The sequence below is a fragment of the Eutrigla gurnardus genome (genome assembly GCF_963514095.1).
Source record: "Eutrigla gurnardus genome assembly, chromosome: 16".
Lineage (NCBI taxonomy): Eukaryota > Metazoa > Chordata > Actinopteri > Perciformes > Triglidae > Eutrigla > Eutrigla gurnardus.
In genome coordinates this window covers 23,480,558-23,505,437 of record NC_139927.1, presented here as the reverse complement: position 1 = coordinate 23,505,437, position 24,880 = coordinate 23,480,558, and the positions used below count along the sequence as shown (strand labels likewise).

The window sequence follows — 24,880 nt, the reverse complement described above, 5'->3', positions numbered from 1 at the left end:
TGTTTTTATTGTGCAAGAAATGGGCTACAACTGCCTTGCATTGTACAACCCTGTGTTGCATAACGACAATAAATTCCTTGAATCTAGATCAATAAATAGGCAGGCCATCCGATCCCAACTGGATTCAGATCTGTATTTATGCCAGCTGATAAGTAACAAGAGTGCAGTACATAATACCAAAGTTACTTTTGATGTTGTTTAGAAACTCCATTATTCAATTTATCCACCAGAAATCACTGACGTTTATCTTTACAATGTAAAATGTTCTAATAAGTATTTATTGTCATTATAATTCTCCGTAATAAATTATTCCAGGAGTTCACATTTTTTTGGCGTGCGGCTGCTTTGCTGCCTGTTGGGAACAGTATAGAAATGTTTATTAATTTATGAAACGTTAAGAAATCGTAATCTGATTTATTGAACTCCCACATAATGCTTTGGCCTCAAAAATCCATCATTGGCCAGTAGAGGTGAAACGATTCATTCGATTGATCGATGAATCGATTGTCAGTCCTATAGATTCAACTAAATCCATCCATCCATCCATTGTCTACTGCTTATCCTGTATTCAGGGTCGCGGGGGGGCTGGAGCCGATCCCAGCTGTCATTGGGCGAAGGCAGGGTACACCCTGGACAGGTCGCCAGTCTATCACAGGGCCAACATGGAGAGACAAACAACCATTCACACTCACACTCACACCTACGGGCAATTTAGAGTCATCAATGAACCTATCCCCATCCTGCATGTCTTTGGACTGTGGGAGGAAGCCGGAGAACCCGGAGAGAACCCACGCTTACATGGGGAGAACATGCAAACTCCACACAGAAGGAACCCGGGCCGACCTGGGAATCGAACCCAGGAGATTCAACTCAATCGATCTGCTAAAATAAATAAATAGAATGAATCGTTTTGGCTTCACCAATAATCGATATAAATGCATTAATCGGATGAATCGTGATTCTTACTTATGATTAATGTTTTAATACGTTTAAGACACTCTCCCCTGCCAGCATGTAGTCTATTGAAAAATGTTAAAAATAACTGAGCAATGTTTAATTACATTTTTGTATTCAGCATAAAATATTATTTCAGAAGAATCTCACTTGCATTATTGCATGTTTATTTAATGGATATAGAATTTTGGTTACAAGTTACTGAATGAAATCGTGGTTTACAGAATCGAATTGAATCGCCAACTACTGTATCGTTAATCGAATCGAATCGCTGTGAAGCCAAAGATTCACACCCTTATTGGCCAGGCTGTAGTATAATGCATCACTCTCAGGGATGGGCTTGAGCTAAAAGGAGGCTGCTCAATTCTTAGGTAGTCAATTTGCATCTTTCTTATTCTTTAGGTGTCCTTAAATTTTGTACATACATTTTATTACATTGCGTATTCCTTCTGTGACTGCAGGGCTCAATGCTAAGGTTTTTTTCCACTTGCCCAGTCGGGCCAGTGGGTCTGAATTCTACTTGCCCGAAGTCAATTTTCACTGGCCCCAAATATAGTTTTTTTTATTAGTGGTTATCAAATAATGACAAAGATTCAGGTAAATTGTTATATTTGATCTTTATTTACAATGTATGAATAATTCTGACATTGTTGGAACATTGTTGGAACATTGGTATTTTTTTTTTTGCGGTTTTATCCCATATTTTAATCTTGGCCACTCAAACTTTGGCACAAAAATAAATAAATAAATAATCCCCTCACACCCGACGTGCTCTCTGACCTGCTGACAGCCATCGTCCTACAACACGTTCTGCATTGTAGTTGGCAACTGCTTCCACAACATTTCGACTGAAAGGCTGCTACGCCAGTCAGTTTTTATGCGCTTCATCGCACTGAAGCCACGCTCACAAGCAGCAGTGGAGAGTGGGAGCACGAGGATTAGCTCAACCACCATCAGCAGGTTGGGGAAGCTCTGTAGCCTGTCTGGATCTTTAAAAAAGTCTGCCCATACGTTGGTTTGTTGAGCCTGGGGCAGCGCTTTTATGACCACTTTGGCACTGGGCCACTCTTCTCGTCTTGCCTTACTCCTGTCACAGCCCGCCCTGTCCAGTATCTCGGCAAAGTGTTCTGTGATCAGAAGAAGATGGTCCGCTCCAAAGCTGGCCAGCTCTGCCTCCTCTGTGGGCCACTCTCTTGGGTCCACCAACCTTGCAGCCGCTAGAAGTATTTTGTCCGACTCCAGGCTCTTGAACCGGCTCCTCAGGCTTTGGAAGACCTCGTCAAGGAGTTGGCTCTTCAATCTAACAACATAACATGTCTTTTTTAATTTTGTTTTAAAGGCAGGGACACTGTGCAAATAAAACATTTAACACAGTAAACACAACTAAATGAGCCCTTTTATGAACAACAGGCTAATTGAACTGTTAACCATGTTCTTATTTTCTCTTTTAAATTTACTACCTGTTAAATCTATCCCTGCTCTCCTGGCTAAAGCTCTGTAGCTGAACTGCATGGAACTGGCCCTCTGCTGACTCCTGAAGAAAGGTTTCAAGGCTCTCTCCAGCTGTTGTGTGCATGCTTGTAAGCATGAGCAGTGTCGTCTCAAAGGCCTGTAAGGCCTTGGGGAGTGTAACACCGTCCTCCTGAAGCTTCAAACATAAACTGTAATGGATTACAATGTCACCTATTAGATAAGACTTACTAATACTACACTTTACTATTCACTCAAAACTATACAGAGGAAAAAGTAATAAGTAAACTGACCAGCTCAAAACATGCAGGATATCCTGAACCAGGACCACAAACATTAGGCGGCTGTAGTCCTTCAGGATCTGGACACACTGTTTGGCTCTCCCGATCATGTCTGCGCTGGCAGATCTAAAATAAGCACAAACAGCGTATCGTTGTTCAGTGAGAATATAACGCAGTAATGATTATACAAATTTAAGGATAATATTGCTTCAGAAAAACAACTTGCCTCATCTCAATTGTGTTTTTCCATGTATGCCAACACAACAGGATAGTCCTTCATGAGGATCTGAAGAGCTTTTTCAATATGTGGGAGCCACCTTGTTCCCCCCAGATTGGTTGGCTTCGTTCTGTTTATTAAAAAGAACCGGCAAGGCACCAGAGGACGGGTTATCAGCAGCCCGCTTAGCTGCCATGCAAGCAAGATGCTGCTTGCTCTTATCGTGACACTCAAGCATCTGCTTTCTGAAAGATGACGTTCCTTTAAAAAACGAACCGCTTTTATCCGCCGTTGACGGGAACTTAAGGCAAACCTCGCAGAACATACTCGGTGATTCCTCCACATCCTTGAGTATAACCCAGGGGAACTCCTTCTTCCAGGATGCTTGAAAAGTTCGCTTACGCTTGAGCTCGTACGCAGCCATCTCCTAGTTCTTCATCAACCGACTGCAGCGTTTTTTTGTTTGTTTGTTTTTTGCTTCGAGTCCTCCACTTGCCCGAACGGGCAAGCGGGTTGTCATAGTTACTTTTCCGACATGGCGTTTTACTTGCCCCGGGACGTCGGGCAATCCTTATTGTTGAGCCCTGGACTGTAATCCATCATCCGCCTGGGAACTGCTACCTCCCTGTCCTGGCAGAACTCATGTTTATTCCCTTTTTATATTAAATACCTTGATGTTGAGTCACCTTAATCTTGATATGTTGTAACAGAGACGTATAAGTTCCCGTCCGTCCATGGCGTGGTTGGGTGTTCTTTCACTGATTAGAAATGACTACCTTTTGCAATGTTAACTGAGGCTGAACAAACACAACCTTGCCTCAGAAAGACCTTTACTGCTCCAGTCAGTTGTTTCTGAGCAGAAACAATGGCTGCAGCTTATCTGGCAGAAGCAGGAATTCCTACATTCATTGTTATCAGCTTGATGTCGGTGTAAATCTGCTGCCCCACCTCTTGTGGTCTACTCAACACTTTTCACCTTTCATATATTATTTACCACCCTTGCCCCAATTAACCAAATAACTGCCCCACCAAACAGAGATATGCTTATCTGCTCATTTGATACTATCACAATACTTGATTCAATTTGTGATTGTAAAAAGTATTACGATGTGACACAATGTTTCATTGCAATTTTAAGTTCTGCTTTTCTGCAAATATTGCAATTTAATAAATGTATTACAATCTTTATGTATTACTTTTTAAAGGGATAGTTCAGAATTTTGGACATAAGACCTATTTTCCAAGTGAGCCGGTGTGTTTGAGACGTCATTTCATTCAGTTCTTCTAGTTGCCGAGTTCGCTTATGCTATGGCTAGCGCAAGTCAACGGTTCTTAGCTAGACAGGCATTAAAAACAGTCTTGCCCACTCCACAGTGCACCCGAGGCAAATCCATTGTAACGGCAGACTATCGATGTACATATGTGTTGATAGAATGTTTTAAATAAAACCAACCTTGCATTTTTAAGGATTTCTGAGTCTGTCTCAGCAGCAGCAGCAGCGTGTCATACTTCCTAGTAGGCTATGGCAGCGACGGAGTGATATCACCTAGCACTTATAAGTTACCGGTTCTATAATAGTTTGTTTACCTGCTGTCATTGCTACAGACGCAGAGTAGCCTGCAGTGCTAGTTTCTCCAATCTCACAGAAATGGACACTTTTGGAGAATATACTGAAACTTTTGAAGACTCTGATGAGGAGTTTTTTCCACCCAAACCCAACCGTACCTGTACGAGCCTGAATATACAGAGGAAGAATTGCGCGAGAGGGATGCTCAAAGGGCAGAACGTGAACGAGCGTCTGTAGAGACCGAAATAGCCCCCGCTGGAGCTGAGAACCGGGACCGAACAAACAGACTGGTGGTGCCAGGAGGGAATCCCCCGCAACGCGTCCGAGGGTTCACGGGTCTACGGGTCTACCTATTTACGGGCAGTATTTCGGTCGGCGCGTCTTAGAGTTTTGAGTCCGACGGAGAGTCCGCATGTGTGGATTTGCGGAGCCGCCCGCTGCCCGGTGTTGGTCTGCGGTCCAAGGGCTTTTCACCCAGGTCTGAGGGCATGAGTCGCGACAATTCGTCCCGGTTCGATTGCCTATTTACGGGCAGTATTTCGGGCCGCGTGTCTTAAGGCCCCTACACACCGCCCAGACGTCCAACTGCAACCCGTTCGGCAGAAAAGTTGCGTTGTACACACCGCTTCGACGTGCTTCCGACACCACAGCAGCGTGTACGTTCTGCGCTTGCGCGAGATGCAATAAGCCTTCTTAACAGCGGGTGGCGCTAGTCTCGTGCCAGTACTCCAAAACAGGAAAACAGGAAATGACGGAACGGAGTGCAGATAAAAACAATGCACACACAGTCTTGGTTCAGTATTCGTTCGACTCGAGAAGACCTTTGTGGACTAAATACTTGGCATTTCTGGAAAGATGGCTCTGGCTAGGGTGACACTCGCGTTGTGTGCTCTCGGGCTCATTATTTTACGAAGACGTCGTCTCAGTAGGGAACGAGTAATACGGAGTTTACCATCGTCACTTCCGCCCCGCCCACACACCGCCATTGGATACTCTGATTCGCTAGCACACCGCCAATCAGAGTATCCAATGGCTCAGACGTCCAACAGCCCACCTCCTCAGACTTCGCATGCTCAAGGTACGTGTCCACAGGGGCGATTTTAAACGCGAGTGGACGCGCCGCTTCCCAGTATTGCACGCTTGGTGGGCTGCCACTAGAGGATGATTGACAGGCGCTCTCCTTTAAACAACACATTTTTGCGAGCGTTCGCGAGCGTTCCCGAGGCGGCGAGTCGAGCCCGGCGCCTCTGATTAGCATAAAGTAGATTCGACTTCAACTTTAGGCAAATGAGGAGCGGCCGACTCGCGCGCCGTCTCTCGACATTCGCCGCGACGCTACCAGAATGCATTGCACAGCTTTTCACATAGACAATGAATGGGACGCGGGGAAACACCGCTGCCTGTGGACACGCACCTTCAGTCTGATCAGACAACGTCCGCGCGGCTCCGAAAGCTTCCGACGCAGCTGTACACACCAAACATACGTGTTCCCGACCTCGTCCGAGCCTCTCCAAACGCTTCAGACGTCCAACGGTTGGGCCGGTGTGTTCCTGCCTTTAGAGTTTTGAGTCCGACGGAGAGTCCGCATGTGTGGATTCGCGGAGCTGCCCGCTGCCCGGTGTTGGTCTGCGGTCCAAGGGCTTTTCACCCAGCTCTGAGGGCACGAGGCCCGACTATTCGTCAGTGTTCATGTGTCTATTTACCGGAGGGAATCCCCCAATGCGTCCGAGGGTTTACGGTTCTCTGGACGGAGCAGTGGTCCGGGTTCGTGGTGCGTAATTGTGGCTTTGCGTGGCCGTGGGCTGCCCGGTGTTTGAGTGAGCTCCGAGGGCTTTTCAGACAGCCTTGGGGGTATAAGTGCAGACAGTTTGGCCTGGTTCGATTGCCTATTTACGGGCAGTATTTACGGGCAGTATTTCGGGCGGCGCGTCTTAGAGTTTTGAGTCCGACGGAGCAAAGTAAAGTTCCGCTGCTGCTGAGAAATTAGTTCCTCAAAAAATGGATGATTCATGCGATGCGAGGTTAGTTTTGTTTCAAATATTATTCTATCAACACAGATATGTACATCGACAGTCTAGTGTTTTAATTGATTTGCCTCGGGTGCACTGTGGAGTGGGCAAGACTGTTTTTAATGCCTGTCTAGCTAAGAACCGTTGACTTGCGCTAGTCATAGCATAAGCGAACTCGGCAACTAGAAGAACTGAATGAAATTCTGGAACACACCGGCTCACTTGGAAAATAGGTCTTATGTCCAAAATTCCGAACTATCCCTTTAATAAATAGTGCAATTTGATAATCTGATTTATTGTAATATTTAAGTGTTGCTTTTGACAAATAGTGTGATTTATAGTGTGAGCGCTATGTTTAGCCAACTCCGCAAACGCTAGGTTTAGGCAACAAAACAAACGCGGTTTAGGTAGGCCTAACGAATCAAAGTTCCGCCCCCCCCCAACCTCTCACTGTAATCAGGGTTGCCAACTCTCACGCTCCTGGTGTGACACTCGCGCTTTCGCCATCGATCTCACGCTGTCACGCACACGAACGAAAAGTTAGTGTCACGCCAGGAGCGTGAGAGTTGGCAACCCTGCATAAGTAGTCCTTTACAATCTTGAATACTACGTCTGGATGTTGCATAGTCACATGAATGCGTTTAACTTGTGTGTCCTGCCATTAGACTGGGCTGGAATAGTTGGAAGTTTCCACAACCAACTGCCCCTTACTATACCTCTTACATTTACTCTTGACCATGCTGCTTGCTGTCTATACATACCCACCTCACAATCACTACCAAAAACCAAATATCTTGCTTGCCTCAAACCTCCATGTTACTCTCACCGACTCCCATCTACATTATATGACCTTTACTCACCCACAACACGACTAATAGCCCCTTCTATGTCTCTCTACCAGAACATTCAGCACAGGAAGTATGCCCGCTGGAAGGCCACATACATCCACAACTGTCTGAAGAACGGAGAGATGCCTCATGCCGGGCCCATCGGTATGGACGAGGATGAGAAAACAGGTGGGACACGCTGATATGGCACACAAGAACCGGCTTTTTTAAGTGCACTGAGGCCAGCTTCCTTTGTTGACATGGTTCTGTCGAGGTGAATGTGAGTGTGTCAGTGCATTTGTGTGTGTGTGTGTATGTGAAGCTTATCAAGTTTAGGACTGTTGTAGGAACACCCTGCAGTAGAAACCGCAAAAAATTAGGGGTTAGAAGTGTGTGGAGACCAGATAAGGAACGTTTTCATATGTCTGAAATCAGCTTCTGTTTGAGTGTGAGATAGAACAACATGATTACAGTCATAATAAGACTGTGTGTGTGTGTGTGTGTGTGTGTGTGTGTGTGTGTGTGTGTGTGATATTCCTTGTATTATTCTCTGCTCCCCTTCATATCAGATGCCTGACCTTTGATCACGTTGAAAAGCTCCGGCCTCTCATGCCAGACCTCCCCCATAAAATATAACCTTTAGGGGAAAGAAAAGCACAGGAAAACAGCACTAGATCCAGAGAAGATTGACGGAATACATTGGACAACAAAATGGCCACGGCAGCATTTAACGTTCATTGAATTCTGAGAAGCATTCTGTGGGAAACTAACCTTTTTGATTGGTTGCCACAGGAACCATTTCTTCCGATAGTTCACCCTTTTAACAGTAAACAATAGATTTGCAACAGATTAGAAGCTCCAAATGATGGCTTTCTGCAGGAGTGGCTGCTTGAGCGCTCCGATTTACCGACTGTATTCAAATATTATCAGACGTGGCAGTTCAGTTTGATGTCCACCACTTCGAGATGTTTTTCATTTCTTTCAGTCACCTCCCATCTGATCTTTTCCATCTTTTTCACTTTCTATACTGTTTCTCACATTCCTGCTCATTATGGATTGTATTTTTTTTCTATATTGTAACCACAGACTGTATACGAGGTGGTCCAGTCATCGTGACGTCCCCCATTGGTGGGTTTTGCATGTGGAGAAATGTATCTCTTCCCATAAGGGAAGTGACGACATCATATTTTATCGTGGATCCTGATTAAAAAACACTCACAAATAGTCATCGTAAATGTCGTCACAATTGATGATTGACTGTCATTTTTAGACGAGTGAAAAACAGAGCTGGATTTAAAATATACAGTATGCCAAAATACATTTTGTTTTTTATTGAATTATACTTTTTTTATGCAGGGAGACCCTAAGATTTATGATATTTTATATGATTTGATTGTTTTTCACAAAAAAAAAATTCTTGTCTTTGACTGTGACGTGACTTGTTTCTTAACTAAAGAGTTTTAATCATACGTTGGAGATTATCAGGATATTATAATGAATGACAATTATTTTGGGTAGGATTATGGTGACATGAATCTTTCATATCTTCCCATGCCCACTTCCCATAGAGTCTTGAAGTTGAACTGACATAAACGTTGATAATTGACAGCCTGCAAATATTGAATCCGATGAATCCCCCTTACTGAGTTCCCTCATTCCTCGAGACCGTGATGAGAGAAGATGACAACATTTGTTATCTCTGGAAACAAGTCACATTTAAAGACAGTAGACCTCCTGGAGAGCAGTGTGCTTATTCTGATAATTGCAGGACTCTGGTGACTTCAGCCACGAGCAGGATTTATTCCGAGCCATGTGGGACTCTGCAGCATCTGGACTCGTTTTCAGATTGCTCTTGGAGGGCTAGAGATTGCATCACAAGCCCCAGGAGTAGACCAGACATGTGGACGCGAACACCTTCGTGCTCACAGACGGTTCTCCTCCCCGTAGGCCAAACAGTAAATGTATTTCTCACGTCAAGTTCCTCCGTAAAACCAGGGCCATCTGCTCGACCACGCCCACTCGCTCCACACACAAACATCGCTTGCTCGCCGCTGACTTCATCACCTTCAGGAATCCCCAGCTGCACACAAACACACACTATGAAAACAGTCTTTCACTCATCACTCTCTTTACTTTGCTTTCCTTTAACGTCTCTCACACTTTCACACCCTCGCACACACTCCTTCTCTCCCAGGATGCATTGGGGCCCCTGTGTCAGTGATGACATCATGACAGTTTATCCCCACTAGTGGATATCATCCACATAGATGTGTGTCCTGCTCCCTTGGTGTGTCTCTCTCTCTCTCTCTCTCTCTCTCTCTCTCTCTCTCTCTCTTAGTGTCTGCATCAGGATGTTATCAGCATTTCAACACTTCTGTAAACAATACTGTTTTACAATTGACATATTGCAGCTCTGGGGCATTTTGCCCGAGACGAGACACATGACAAGAGAAGAGGTGTGACATGCAATGAACCAGAGACATTGTGATGTCATGGTGTGTTATTCTGTCGCACTGGATTTCTGTGTGTGTTCACTAGAAAACAGGGTTGTGACCTCATGACATCCCCACGCAATGAAATTAAGTATTAAGGATTATGTTTCGTGGATTACGTTTGCTCTTGATCACAAATGACTTTCAGGAGTCTTGGGGGAGTCTTCATTGGGAGGAGGTCTGGGTGGGACGGGTCAACAAACACAGGGCTTCCACCAGGAGACGGATGTTAGTGTCCCGTTACAATCAAGTTTCAATGTCATAGTCATCTTCAGCCAAACCATGATGTGGATACTAAACTATGTTCTTTTGTAGCTTTGTAGTTCTTTTGTTTTGTTTTGTTCACGTTTCAAACTGTGACTGTTTGGTCTGGAAAAAAAAGGAATTTCCCTGGAAAAGTTGAGAGTGCAGTTTAGTTGATGGAAACTAACTTGAGTAGGAGACGGGGTTAGCTTCTACAATGTGCTGTGGATTAATAATGGCTATTAACAATGAGCTGATGTATCCCTATATATATGCAGCCCTAAACCGAATGTAATAAAACAATGAGCAGAGAGTGTAGGCTGAGTTGAAATTCTGTGATTCTGCAGAAAAGCCCAGGTGACATCACTGCAGAGAATGGAGAAGCTTGTTTGGCCACGCCTTTCAGACAGATGCTATCATGATGAGTGGGAGCAGGGCGGACAGCCGGACCCTGGATGTGTCTGCTGATTGGTGGGCTGTATCCCTCTATGTCAGGATGAGAGGAGACAGGCAGGGCCTCACTCATCCTGGCACACACTCACTTTTTATTTGACCAAAATTTAAATAATGTTCCATCATCAGACAACTAACGCATTCCTCTTCTATCCAGCTGACACAAGCAGCTGCAATGTTACAAAATCATCTAAAATTAGACTCATTAGAGTCTGAGCTGAGAATGTCCACCACCACAGATCTTCCTACATGGACTAATGGAGACTCCTGAAACCAATACTGATATGTCACAGGGTCCACAACAAAACACCCCTTAAAACATAATTCACAATACAGTGTGGGAATGTCATTTTTCGGAGTTGAACCTAGACGAATGCTGACACAAGGTCTAAACATAGACTATAGTCTTTAATAATCTGGCTTCCATTTGGTCAATATGCAGCAGAGCTCTTGTGGTTCCGGTTCTCGACAGTCCATCTTTATATTTCATGGTGTCAGCACCAGGCTCCTCTGTTGGACGGTCCTCTGTGAGACTGCAGTCATATGAAACGGTGTAAGTGGGTTAATTGACCTCTAGAGAGTAGTATAACTGTGGTTGACACACACACACACACACACACAAATATACCAGTGGTACTTACAGAAAGGCCATTGTCTCACAGCTGCTCTGGTCTGAGTTTTCATTGGCTGGCAGGGGGCCATGTGCAGCAAGAGGATAGGAATGGACGGAGGGTGGAAGGCTGGAGACTGAAAACGACTTCCAATCCTGAGTTGTAAAATTTAAAGAATGTGTTCTGGGACCAAGTTGTCATGTATCTGAAGGGTTCACACTAGGGCTGCATGATACACAACAACACTGATATTACAGTATTGTTTTTTCTGTATATATATATATATATATATATATATATATATATATATATATTGTGTTATGACGGGGGGGTCATTTGTGTTTATTCGTGTCACTCGTGCTACTCGGCCATGTTACTGCTCGTCTCTCACTTACATTTCTGCAAGGCAGAATTAATTTATTCCGATCTCGCTTACAATATGATGCGGTGTCATACAGGTCCAGATGCCTACAAACGTCCGCTGTTAATTGGTCCTTATTCTACAACTTCAGGATGTCAGTGACGACAGGAGGATAATCTCACAGCGTCACATTCATCAATATATTAGCAGATGAGTGTTTTGCATTTTCATGTTGTTTATTCTTCATGCCGCCGGTGTGTAAAGGCCTTGAGGGTAAAAGTCAACCTCCACATGGCAGCCGGATGTCTCCACACAAGTATGCAGAGCTCAGAAACCATTATCAAAAGTGGCCTTTGGCACGACACTCAGCCACTAATTGTCCCAGTGGAGCGGCTCAGTGTGCAGAAGTGGAGCCGTTGTCCTGTGAATCATCCTGCTGTAAACAAGGGTGTCTTCTTGAGGATGGCAGGAAGACATTTTTAGTCCAAATTGGCCACAGTGTCTGATTATTTCCACAATTCACCAGCGACATTGGCTAATCACACCAACCAGAAGAGATTTTTTGAATAGAATAAAAACCTCTAAATGATGGTTTTTACCAGTGGAGTGGTTGGTACACCAACATACCAGCCAGCCAGACAACATACAGGACTGTCTCAGAAAATTAGAATATTGTGATAAAGTTCTTTACTTTCTGTAATGCAATTAAAAAAACAAAAATGTCATACATTCTGGATTCATTACACATCAACTGAACTATTTCAAGCCTTTTATTATTTGAATATTGCTGATTTTGGCTTACAGCTTAAGAAAACTCAAAAATCCTATCTCAAAAAATTAGAATACTTCCTCAGACCAAGTAAAAAAATAATTTTATAACAGCAAAACTAAATCAAATATTTGAAAATGTCCATTGATGCACTCAGTACTTGGTTGGGAATCCTTTTGCACGGATTACTGCATCAATCCGGCGTGGCATGGAGGCAATCAGCCTGTGGCATTGCTGAGGTGTTATTGATGCCCAGGATGCTTCGATAGCGGCCTTCAGCTCATTTGCATTTGTAGGTCTGGTGTCTTTCATCTTCTTCTTAACTATACCCCACAAATTCTCGATGGGGTTCAGGTCAGGGGAATTAGCAGGCCAATCAAGGACAGTGATGCCATGGTCAGTGCACCAGTTACTGGTGGTTTTGGCACTGTGGGCAGGTGCCAGATCATGCTGGAAAATGAAATCCTCATCTCCATAGAGCTTTTCAGCAGATGGAAGCATGTAGTGCTCTAAAATCTCTTGGTACACAGTTGCATTTACTCTGGACTTGATGAAACACAGTGGACCAACACCAGCAGCTGACATGGCTCCCCAAACCATTGCTGACTGTGGGAACTTCACACTGGATTTCAAGCAACTTGGATTTTGCTCCTCTCCAGCCTTTCTCCAGACTCTGGCGCCTTGACTTCCAAATGAAATGCAAAACTTGCTTTCGTCTGAAAAGAGGACTTTGGACCACTCTGCAACTGTCCAGTGCTTCTTTTCCATAGCCCAAGTCAGACGCTTCTTCCGTTGTCTTGAGTTCAGAAGTGGCTTGACCATGGGAATACGGCTATTGTAGCCCATTTCCCGGACACGTCTGTGAACTGTGGCTTTTGATACCTGGACTCCAGCTTCAGCCCACTGTCTTTGAAGCTCCCCCAAATTCTGGAAGCGGCTCTTCTTCACAATTTTGTTAAGGCTGCGGTCATCTCTCTTGGTTGTGCAGCGTTTCCGGCCACATTTTTCCCTTCCAACAGACTTTTTGTGGATATGCTTTGAAACTGCACTCTGTGAACAGCCTGCTCTTTGAGAAATTTCTTTTTGTGTCTTACCCTCCTGATGGAGGGTATCAATGATGGTCCTCTGGACAGCAGTCAGATCAGCAGTCTTCCCCATACTTGTGATTTAGTTTACTGAACCAAGCTGAGTGTTTTTAAGGCTCAGGAAACCCTCGCAGGTGTTTCGAGTTAATTAGATGATTCAGGTGATTAGTTGAATAGCCTACTTGTATACTTTTTCATGATATTCTAATATTTTGAGATAGGATTTTTGAGTTTTCTTAAGCTGTAAGCCAAATTCAGCAATATTAAAATAATAAAAGGCTTGAAATAGTTCAGTTGATGTGTAATGAATCCAGAATGTATGACATTTTTGTTTTTTTAATTGCATTACAGAAAGTAAAGAACTTTATCACAATATTCTAATTTTCTGAGACAGTCCTGTAGTCTCACGTCAGTTCATGAAATAGTCACAAAATTCAAGTCCATTTTTTTTTATGTCACTCAGCAAGACTTTCAATTGGAACTATTGTTTGTGCCTGCTCCGGGTTTTCTTTACTATTAGTACGGAAGACATGAAAATTATAAAAGGAATGTTAGGCAAAAAAAACCCCACTGAGGTATGTTTAGGACAATCATCATTAAAGTAGCTACGTACAGTTAGGTTCAGGAACAACAAAACCAACCTTAGGTTTAGGGAACAACAAAACCAATGTTAGGTTTAGGCAAAAAAAACAATATTAGGTTTAGAAAACCAAACGAACATTAGGTTTAAGCAACAAAACCAACGTTAGGCTTAGGGAACACCAAAACCAACATTAGGTTTAGAAAACAAAACCACCGTTGGGTTCAGACAACCAAAACAACATTAGTTTGGCAACAAAACCAAGGTTTTAGCAACAAAATATGTGTTAGGTTTAGGCAACCAAACAAACGTTAGGTTTAAGCAACAAAACCAACGTTTGGCTTAGGGAACACCAAAACCAACGTGTATACTGTGTGTGTATGTATATATGTATATATATATATATATATATATATATATATATATATATATATACACACACACATATATATGTATATATATATATACACACACACACATATATATAATATATGTACATGCAGATTTCTAAAATGTACAATACTTTGTATCAATCCAGTAATCCAGATGCAATGCATAAATTCATGTGTTCTTCATCCACCCATGTCACACCCTTCCACTTAGTTTCATGAGAATCAGAGTAGATTTCCCTTAATTCTGCTGACAAACAAACCAACCAACCAACCAACCAAACAAATAAAACTTCTTGGTGGATGGAATTAAGAATTTAGCTGAATCTGAAACAGCTGTATTCATTACTGATTAAAACTGATGATCATATCTCGGTAGATTCAGTTTGTTTGTTTAACTTCCCAGCACTTATCTTTAATCTTAATCCACCCCAGATACTTTAAACAAGTGATCTGCACCTGATGATACATATGCATATATCCATGTTTTTTTCTTTTCTTGTATGTTTTTTTTCTTTCCAAACTAATTCCGTACCCTCTAATGAAACATGTCTTTCATTCAGCGTGTCAGCATCTGATGCTGTTGTCTTGCAGACACACTCTATGTCGGCGGTAGAAGAACGGCGTGTCCAGATGTGACACCATAGAAATTAAATTGCAGCTTCACTTTCTCTGGATAAACACACAGTTTAATGACAGCAAATATTCCAGCTGACGGTTGTCTGAGTGTCAGATCTCCTCTTAATGCCCGCCTGCCTTCCTGCCTGTAATGTAGTAATAACAGAGGTTGGAGCTTAACATGGTGTCAAGTACAGTCAGTGTCTGCAAAACCAGCTAAATTGTTTTAATCTGTCAAAATATCTTTGGTGGTTGAGAGATGTTTTTTAGTGAGAGGTGTGGCTGCTGAGAGAAGTAGGGTTCGTTTTGGGGGATGAAGACGCCAGGGGACGTTCCATTACTTCTCTTCTTTCCTTTTAAACAACATTTCTACTTCCTTTCCTCCCTCCCACTTTGCTTCCAACACAGTCTCATGGCAGTTTCTGTTGGTTTTGTGTACACGAGTTGTTCATTTTTTGTGTCTCTCAGCACTAAAACAAAGTCAATGGAAATTTAATCAGGATCCTATTTCAACTAAACACATCCATGTGACTGTGTACCATCATGAGCTAGTGATGTAGTATTAAAAATTCCAAAATTCCAAAAGCCAAAGTTTGTTCTGTTCAGTCCTGCTGCACACGTTTTTTTTATGCTGAGTCATGTTTTATGTCTAAAACCTATTTCTGATTGTATATCTATGAATGTGAATGGTTTCATCTCATCCGTATGATTTTGATTAACTTCACCTGAAGTCATTTTGAATCCCTGTCAGCTGATAGTTGGTTTGTGATTGAAACCAAGCGGAGCTGTTCAGCACCTTCTGTGGCAGAAACATCTCATTTCTACCGTTTAGCACCTCATTTCTTTTTAAGTGCTGGCGCCTCGGTATGAGCTAAGGGTTAGCAATTAGATGAATACATCAGCGGTGGATGCTTTAGGGCAAACGCCATGATTGTTTGGTTCATCTAAAAGATGTGAGTGGCTTACAGCTGCATAGAACTCTTATCCACTCAAGTTTTATTTGTATTGCATGTTAACAGGGAAGGAGATGAGGTCTGGTAAACACATGAATACACAGCTACCAACCCGTTCTCACTCCCAATGTAGTATCAGGCTTGATCCCAACGCACCGAGGCACCTTTATGCCGTCTTCACACCAAAGACAAAGCAAATTTTAGCCTTGCTAGACGCTTCAGAGAGGGGGTGGGGCTTCCTTCCAGGTGCTTAATTGTTTTTAAGAGCAACTGTCCCCTTTCATCCATGGATGCATGATGTGGAAAGAGGGGGCTTCTCTGCAGACAGCAGATCAGGGCATATCTCTAAAATACAAAGAGATATTCAGATTAAATACCAATACTAAATTCATCTATGACATCAGATCCTAATCCACCTAGGAAGCTCTGACAGATTCAGTTGTGGACTGAGAAAAGCAGTAGTCCATGAACACAAACGCAGAGACTGGCTGCCACAATGTGAAAAGATCTTTTAGAACAAAGAAATAGTCCCGTTCACAAAGCATTGAATGAACTGTTAAATACTTTCTTGGATTTGTCTTTTTGAAACCACCTCCTTATATGTTTAATAACATTCACATCACATTGTCCTGGAAAGGTGCAACAATCTCAATGCTGTCCTCATCTTTTGTCTCTCTGGTAGATGAGTACGGACCTGAAGGTTTCTCAGGCCAAGGTCTCTCCCCCGGGGGTTCCTTCAGAGGAGGGCCTCCTTCAGGGTCCTTCGAGGAACAGGACCAGGGTTTGGGTCCCGGTCCGACCCCAGGGATTGGCTTCACTCCCAGTCCAGGATTGGGACCGTCGGGTCCCCCCACCACCAACTACAACAGCGTCCACATCCCACCGGGGGCCCACGCACCTGCCAACACTCCGGCCGAGCTGCCGCCACCCACAGGTGCGTTTGTGTCCACACACGCTGTGTTGTCAAAATTGGAGAATCAGCTTTATTCGGCCAAGTATGCGGACGCATACTAGGAATTGAACTTGAACTTTTTTCGTCTCTTGTGTAGAGACACTGACACAAAATGAAAGTAAAAGCTAAGAAAAGATAAAGAGAAACGGCCGCCTCATAAGCTTCTTGTCCTGGTTCAATAACAAGCATTGCAGTCGTGCAAACGTTTGCCGATGTCCTCCTGAGGATAGGATCTTGTCTGTGGTCAGCTTGTAATTATTGATGCAAAGATGTTGAGTTATACAAAGTGTGCTTCTTAATTGTGCCCTTGTGGCAATCAGAGTGTAAAGACAAAAGGTTATGTAACCACACTTCTCAGGTGTCCTCCTCATCCACTGGTGTGTACGGCTGAGAGGAAGGCTTGTTGTTGTTTCCCATGTGGAGCTTGTGTGTGTGCGTGTGTGTCCGTGTCGGTGTGTCCGTGTGTGTGTGTGTGTGGCATGTAATCTCCTATTCCTGCAGTGAGGAAGATTAAATTAAATGGGAGGTTGATGTTGCGAGGTGTGTGTGTGATAGTGTTATTGATCACAAGAGAGCGGCGTGATATGTGTTGGCTTCGGGGTGTGTGTTTGATTTCAGGTCAAACTTCCTGGTCAAGGTCAAAGTTCCTGCTCCGACGTCTTTTGAATCATATCGATTTTCTGGGAATTAATGTGTCAGATTTAATACAAGTGGGTGAAGTACAAGCCGATCATACACTCCCATGCCCCCATATACTTTGCTACATGTTTGTTCTAATTCATTGTTTGTCTTTGCATCCTGTCTCGACAGCTCAATTGGTACGCTGCTCTTATTCAAGTTGAAAGTCTTTGAAGACTGATACGTTGTATAATTTGTTGAGAACAAAATGACCTAACGACAGTCAATGGGAAATCCAAATCATCAACCCATGAGGGCTGGATTCATAATTGCAATGAAAATCAAAGTAAACTATTGAAATCCCAGGCTGATCCAACTGGTGTGAATTTCATCACAGCAGCTCATCATTTGCTCAGTAGTGTGTTTGGCTGTTTGGCCCCCGCCTACCTGTATCTCTGGGCTCCTGGTGAGTCGGCAGATGGGGTCCTTTCAGACAGGGTAACGGTGAGCTTCTGGACTGTCTGGCGGTATTTAGCGGCATCCCTATTGTACCGATACATGACGTCCCATAGGGGCTCAATGGATTTAAGTCAGGGGACCGTGAGGGCCAGTTGATGGCATCAATGCCTTTGCCTCCACCCTCTGGAAGTCAGCAGTCAGGGTACCGTTGGCTATGACATGGAGGTCTGTGGGACCCTCTAAGGATTTGCCTCCCCAGACCATCACTGACCCTCCACCAAACCGGTTCTGCTGGATGATGTTGAAGGCAGCATAACGTTCACCACGTCGTCTCCAGACTCTTTTCAGTCTGTCACATGGTCTCAGTGTGAACCTGCTCTAAACTGTGGAGAGAACAGGGAGACAATGGTGGACCTGCCAGTTCTGGTGTTCTCTGGCGGATGTCAATGGAGCTGCATGGTGCTGGGCCGTGAGACCAGGTCCCACTAGAGGAACTCATGCCACCCTCTGTTTGGTGAGAAACATGAACACCAGTAGCCTGCTGGAGTCATGTGGTCATGTTGTAGGGCTCTGGCAGTGCTCCTCCTGTTCCTCCTCAACAAAAGAGCAGATACCAGTCCTGCTGCTGGGTCCAGCTCTCCTGGTGTAACGGTCTCCTGGTCCGCCTCCAGGCTCTGGAGACTGTGCTAGGAGACCTTCTTGTGACCTCACATATGGTTGGTAGCAACGGCAAACATCTGGTCAAGCTCTGTCTCTTCTTCTGAGTTTTTGGTGTATTTTTGTAGCAGAAACAGTGCTACATATAGGTCTGGAATATGTACTACAGCGCTCTGAGTCATTTTCAGTGGATTCGTCTGGATGCAGATTATCTTGAAATGACGCCAAGGAAAAACGGTGAAAAAAAGTTTGTTTTAGTACGTGTGGATGGGGCCCTGAGACTGCTCACCAACTACAAACAGTCTTCCCCACACTCCATCGACGACCCACACCTGGCCAAAGATCTGGACGAGTTCTACTGCAGATTCGAAAGACAATGTAGTCCTGTTACCATCCACCGTAACCCCATCCACCATCCCCAGATCATCACACCCTCCTCCCCCACCTCAGCAGGAGCCCAGGCGTTTCCTCTCCTGCCTACCTCTGAGACCCCATCCCCCCCTCTAAGACCTCTCTCCATCCTGGAGAGGGATGTCAACAGACTGTTTAAGAGGCAGAAACCCTGCAGGGCAGCTGGACCGGACTCGGTCTCCCCCTCCACCCTCAAGCACTGTGCAGATCCGCTGTCTCCAGTGTTTACAGACATTTTTAACACCTCACTGGAGATGCCATGTACCAGCCTGTGTTAAATCCTCCACCATCATCCCTATCCCCAAAAAAATAAGCCCCCCAAAACTAAAAGACTACAGACCAAGCCTTGACCTCTGTTGTCATGAAGTCCTTTGAGCGCCTTGTCCTGTCGCACCTCAAATCCATCACGGACCCTCTCCTGGACCCCCTGCAGTTCGCCTACAGAGCCAACAGGTCTGTAGACGATGCTGTAAACATGGCCCTCCACTTTATCCTCCAGAACCTGGACTCAGCAGGAACCTATGCCAGGATCCCGTTTTTGGACTTCAGCTCCGCCTTTAACACCATCATCCCGATCTTGCTACAGGACAAGCTCTTCCAGCTGCATGTGCCCGACTCCACCTGCCGGTGGATCACCGACCTCTTGTGTGACAGGAAGCAGAGTGTGCAGCTGAGTAAGCACGTCTCCAACAGCCTGACCATCAGCACAGGATCCCCTCAGGGCTGCCTTGTCCCCTGCTCTTCTCCCAATACCAACAGCTGTACCTCCAGTCACCAGTCCGTCAAGCTCCTGAAGTTTGCGGATGACACCACCCTCATTGGGCTGATCTCTGGCAAGGATGAGACTGCCTACAGGTGGGAGATTGACCACCTGGTGACTTGGTGTGGCCAAAACAACTTAGAGCTCAATGCTCTAAAGACATTGGTGATGGTTGTGGACTTCAGGAAGACCGCAGCCCCACCCTCCCCCATCACCCTGTGTGACTCCCCAGTGGAAACCATGGAGTACTTCCACTTCATGGGCACAGTCTACAGCCAGGACCACAAGTGGGAGCAGAACATCAGCTTCATCACCAAAAAGGCACAGCAGAGGATGTACTTCCTGCGGCAGCTGAACCAGTTCAACCTGCCAAAGGCTATGATGGTGCACTTCTACACCTCCATCATAGAGTCCATCCCCACCTCCATCATCACCATCTGGCACGCTGCTGCTACAGTCAAAGACAGGAGCAGACTGCAGCGTATCATCCGCTGTGCTGGAAAGGTGATTGGCTGCAACCTGCCATCCCTCCAGGACCTGAACGCCTCCTGAAAAAGCGTTTGAACACTCTAGCTCCGGCTCGAAGGACCATGGAAAAGAGTGGGAACACTTTAGGTGAAGTGAGGCACTGGGACAGTTAGAGAGAGGCTGGGAACAGGCTAACCACGGTCAGATGGTTGGGAGTTGGAAGGAGGACAAAGGCAGATGATCCAGCTTTACCACAAACGGACATTTATTGACAGTTCTTTCTTTTTTCTCCCTTTTTTTCCAGAATGAGTGGTAGTACAGTTGTGTGTGGTTGTGGGTGGTCACGTGAGTGCGTTCTGGGCGGGGAGAGCTGGAGCAGCGCGATGGCAAGCCGGTTGTTCGGGAAGCGAGTGGGGATTTTGTACACCTTCAGAACCCTGAGGCGTGCAGGGAAAATCATGTTCGACCCCTCCCACCCCAGACATAAAATCTTTGAAACAAGCCCTTCCGGCATGAGGCTGAGGTCTTCATGCCACAAAAACAGTTTCTTCCCGTCTGCAACTGGCCTCATTAACAAGGGCCCCGGACCCCCACTGACACTGACATGCACACTACCCCCCCCACCCCCCCTTCCCCCACCAACACCCAGCTTCTCACACACTGTCATCTGCCTGTAATGACAACACTTTTTGCACTACTTGCATCATTCTGTACATTATCGTTTGTATTGTGTGCACTGAAGACCAAGACAAATTCCTCATAGGCCCTATGTGAAAATGCATTTGGCAATAAACCTTTTCTGATTCTGATGTGGATCCTGGAGGAGCTGGACTACCTGTGAACCTGATTGCTCATGCTACGAGCACACTAGCACATAGGGGTGGGAAAAATATTTGATTCTTTGATGCATTGTGATTCTCTCTAGAATGATTATGTCTCGCTGCAGATCAGTTAATTATCGGAATTTTGAAACTGAAATGAGTTTGCCTGCTGCAGCCCACTACAGAAAGATGCTGCTGATTCTCTGCTGTACACGCATGAGCACCAAGCGCACATAGCCAGTTGTTTACACCGATAATGTTTCATCAATCATGGCCGAAATAAACACAATTACTGCTTTGTACATGTTGTGGAAGTCCCAGATACACCAGGAAACGAAACGGCATCCTGTCTGAGTCTATAACTTTATCGCTGAATCTCAGAGCTGTATTCACTCACTGAATAGCAAGCCACAAATCGGCTGGTCCACAACAGCGGTAGCTATGCTCCGAAATTAAAAACATTTAATTACAATACACAGATAAAGAGTATGCCAAAAAACGACGATTAGTAAAAAGCCCAAAGTCATGGTTTGTTAAGTCTGTCCGTTAAGATGATACGCGAATAACTTTAAAAATGCTTGTTTTGGTGTTTGGCTCGCTCAAAGCTAGGCTAGGCTAACACCGTAGCTGCTCCTTAAATACTGAACATAACGTTGTCTCGGCATAAATACGGCAGCGACCTTGTCGTTTGTTCACAAACAGTCTCTGGTTTTACTCCTAGTTTGTTCGGTCTCTGTATGAGACATAAGAGACTATCTCCCAGACTGCTACTCTGTGTTTTCCTCCATTACCGATTCACTGACAAATGTATGAGAGCTGAATTCCAAGCTTTTTGCACATTGTGTTGAAATGCAAGCAGCATAAGGTAGCATAGCATTGTATGCTGCTTATTACCCATAACAGGAGAATTTTGTGATAAGAGAAGTCTTATTCTTATCTTTGACTGAGAGCAGCTTTTTCTTTAATGACGCATGAAAATTAATCTGTTTATTTTATTTATTTTTCATATTATCAATGACCAAAAGTAGCCATGGTTTAGTGTAAGAGCTGATACATAGTTCCATAATGTATTGAAATGCAGCTGCATTGGTTATTGCATTGAAAGCTTTTTATTTGTATATCGGCTACAGTACACTATTTTATCTCACACTGTAATAAATTTCAGGTCGGTTTAACTTACAACCTTAAGTTCAAAAGCTGCCTTAAATATACGAATTAACTCAATTCTGATAAAAACTTTATTTCAATTCAAGAAGGCAATTTATATAAATGACTTAATTAATCACCATTTATGGTTTGAACGTGATACTCTGAGTTGAAATGACTTACTATGTTACATTATGCATTAAATAAAACTTGCTTTCTCTTGTTAACTTAATTTATGATCATATATTGCTTCAACTCACAAAGTTCAGTTACACTAGTTATTTAACTGATGATTTTTTAGCATTTGAACTTGATAATTTGAGTTTAAACTACTATCTATATTACATCACCCATTTGAGAAAACTTGTCATGTCTTGTCAATTGAACATACAATTACACACCCTTTCAACATTGGTCAAGATAGGGCTATCAGCCGAATGGCTTTATACTGGCACGAACGGTACATTATGTATATCTCATAAATTACCCCACTATTAATGCATGGAATGTTACTAAACTTCTGCAGTAGTACACATAGGGTCTGTACTCACAAAACGAGGCATTTGAAAGTTTCTAACCAGGAGTTTATTTAAAAGAACACTTGCCTGATAGCTTCTATCCTCGGCTGCTAACGCTAGCACTGCGCCGACGCCATTTCCGTGTTTACCCAGCTGTTCTGAGGGGGTGTTTGGCTGGATGTCATGGTGGAAATTACCTAGGGTGCATTTTACTCCGAACCATCGTTTTAAATAGTGTGAGTGGAGTGTGAGTGAGAGTGTGTGTATGTATGAGTGAGTGTGTGAGTGAGTTAATGTGTAGTGTGTGTGAAAGAGAGTAAAGTGAGTTGAGTAAGTGGAGTGTGTGTACAGGATCCCATTCCACAGAACAATAAATGCACACATACAATCTTTCATCACAAAAAAGTGATTCTTACATCACAAATTCTGATGACATTCGAAGCATCTTCACCCGATAGAAAGTGTGGCAGGCCAAGAAGCGCAGCAGCCATTCCATTTGTGTCCTACAAGACAAAGAAACATGCAGTAAGATGAAAATGTTAACAACAATTGTCTGTTTCTAGTCATCTGCTCTTCAACGTATCTTTTTCAAGGCAGTCCAAAAGTCTCTGGAGCGACTGCTTTTTTCTGCTCATGGTCGCTGCCCTGTGAAGTGCCAATAGTCTTGGCACAAGGCCATTCAGTCCAGCAAAAAACTTCTCCAGGAGGTCCTCAGTCACAATACGCTGGAATTCTGCCCTAATCTGACAAGACAGAAAACATTGATCAACATAGTTCTTGACATGGAGAGGAAAGGGTAAAAGAGGGGAGGAGAAGGGACAGAAGGAGGGAGAGAAGCAGGGGAGGAGGGAGAGAATAAGGAGAGAATGAGGAGAGAATGAGGATAAGGGGAGAATGAAAAAATAACATTTCATTACATACAAAGTTGCGATTACCTGTCTCTCATCAAACAGCGCTGGCCATCGGGAAATGACTTCTGCAATGAGCGACTCATCTCCAACGATGTCTTTTCTGCAGTGGGAGCAACGTAGCAGCCATCAGCTCTTCCAAAAGCTGGTGATCAGGGTCTTTCTTCTGCATTTCAGTCTTCATTATCTCGTGCTTTTCCTCCATATTTTCCAGACACTGTCCTTCAGGTGGATCAGGACAGTAGTTCTCTCATTGTATGTTGCAAAATTGCAAACCTTACAGCTCCACTTCATCTAATTGTTGCCTAACTTCTATGGACAGCGGCACCTAAAAAAACACAACATACTTTAGACTATGATATAAAAACCTTGGTCATGTAAAATTTAAACATGAGCAAAAACACGTCATTTGAATTTACTTCACATTCATGTGTTAGTTGTATGACTGAAAAGTGTGTGTGGAAAAATGTGTAACAGTGCGACCTATATTTACACTTGTTACAGCGGCGTTAATACATAAGGGTGATTCCATTTGCCACAACTCACATTGCTTATTTTATTGAAACTGATTAATTATATGGTTGATGATTTTGCATTGAACACAACACCTCTGCAGACTAGGGTCGTGCACCCAGGACGATGGCAACAGTTGCTATGCTATGTGTGAGAGCACGTGTTTGTATGTGAAGGAGATTGCCTGAATATTACTCCGCCAGATACCGGAATAAACGGCCAGTGCTGACAATGACATGTTTTATCTAATTAATTAGAGTTATTTATCAGCGAAAACATACCTCTGTGATTGACGGTGTCTCTGCGTAATAGCGTATAGGCGAGACTGAGGGGCGCACCGTTACGCTCAGGTATACACTGCTATACACTGGGTTAATTAGCATAATGTCATACATCTTTCTAAAGGTTGAAATCTCCTCTTGAAGATGAATATGACAAATCTAAGTCCATCTTTACACGGTCTCTCGGGTTCAAAACATTACTGTCAGTGATGAAACAACACTTAGCCAGCTTCTAACATTGTACAGTATTGAAAACAGGCATGATAATGACAGCTGACGTTGTTTTCTGACACAAACACCATAAAACATCTCCATAGTCAAACCACGCGTTAAAAGGGAAAGTTATGATCCCACTTTCTACACAGCTTATCTCAGCGAAAATATTATGTAGGAGTGACACACTTATTTTTTATAGAACAGCTAACTCCAGACTCACTCCGTGCTAACTTTTCATCAGCTCGCGTGTAATCCTGTAACTTTTCCCGTCGA

The 24,880-nt window shown here is 44.0% G+C and overlaps 1 protein-coding gene across 2 annotated transcripts in view; it reads left to right on the top strand.

Annotated features, from left to right (window-relative positions):
- The window catches only part of vta1 (vesicle (multivesicular body) trafficking 1), a 113,496-nt gene that overhangs the window by 69,182 nt on the left and 19,434 nt on the right, over positions 1 to 24,880 (top strand). For both annotated transcript variants that reach the window (XM_084031108.1, XM_084031107.1), the window contains exons 5-6: positions 7,400 to 7,514; positions 16,562 to 16,813. In XM_084031108.1, coding sequence (XP_083887234.1) covers positions 7,400 to 7,514; positions 16,562 to 16,813 — 367 coding nt within the window. The remainder of the gene's footprint in view (positions 1 to 7,399; positions 7,515 to 16,561; positions 16,814 to 24,880) is intronic.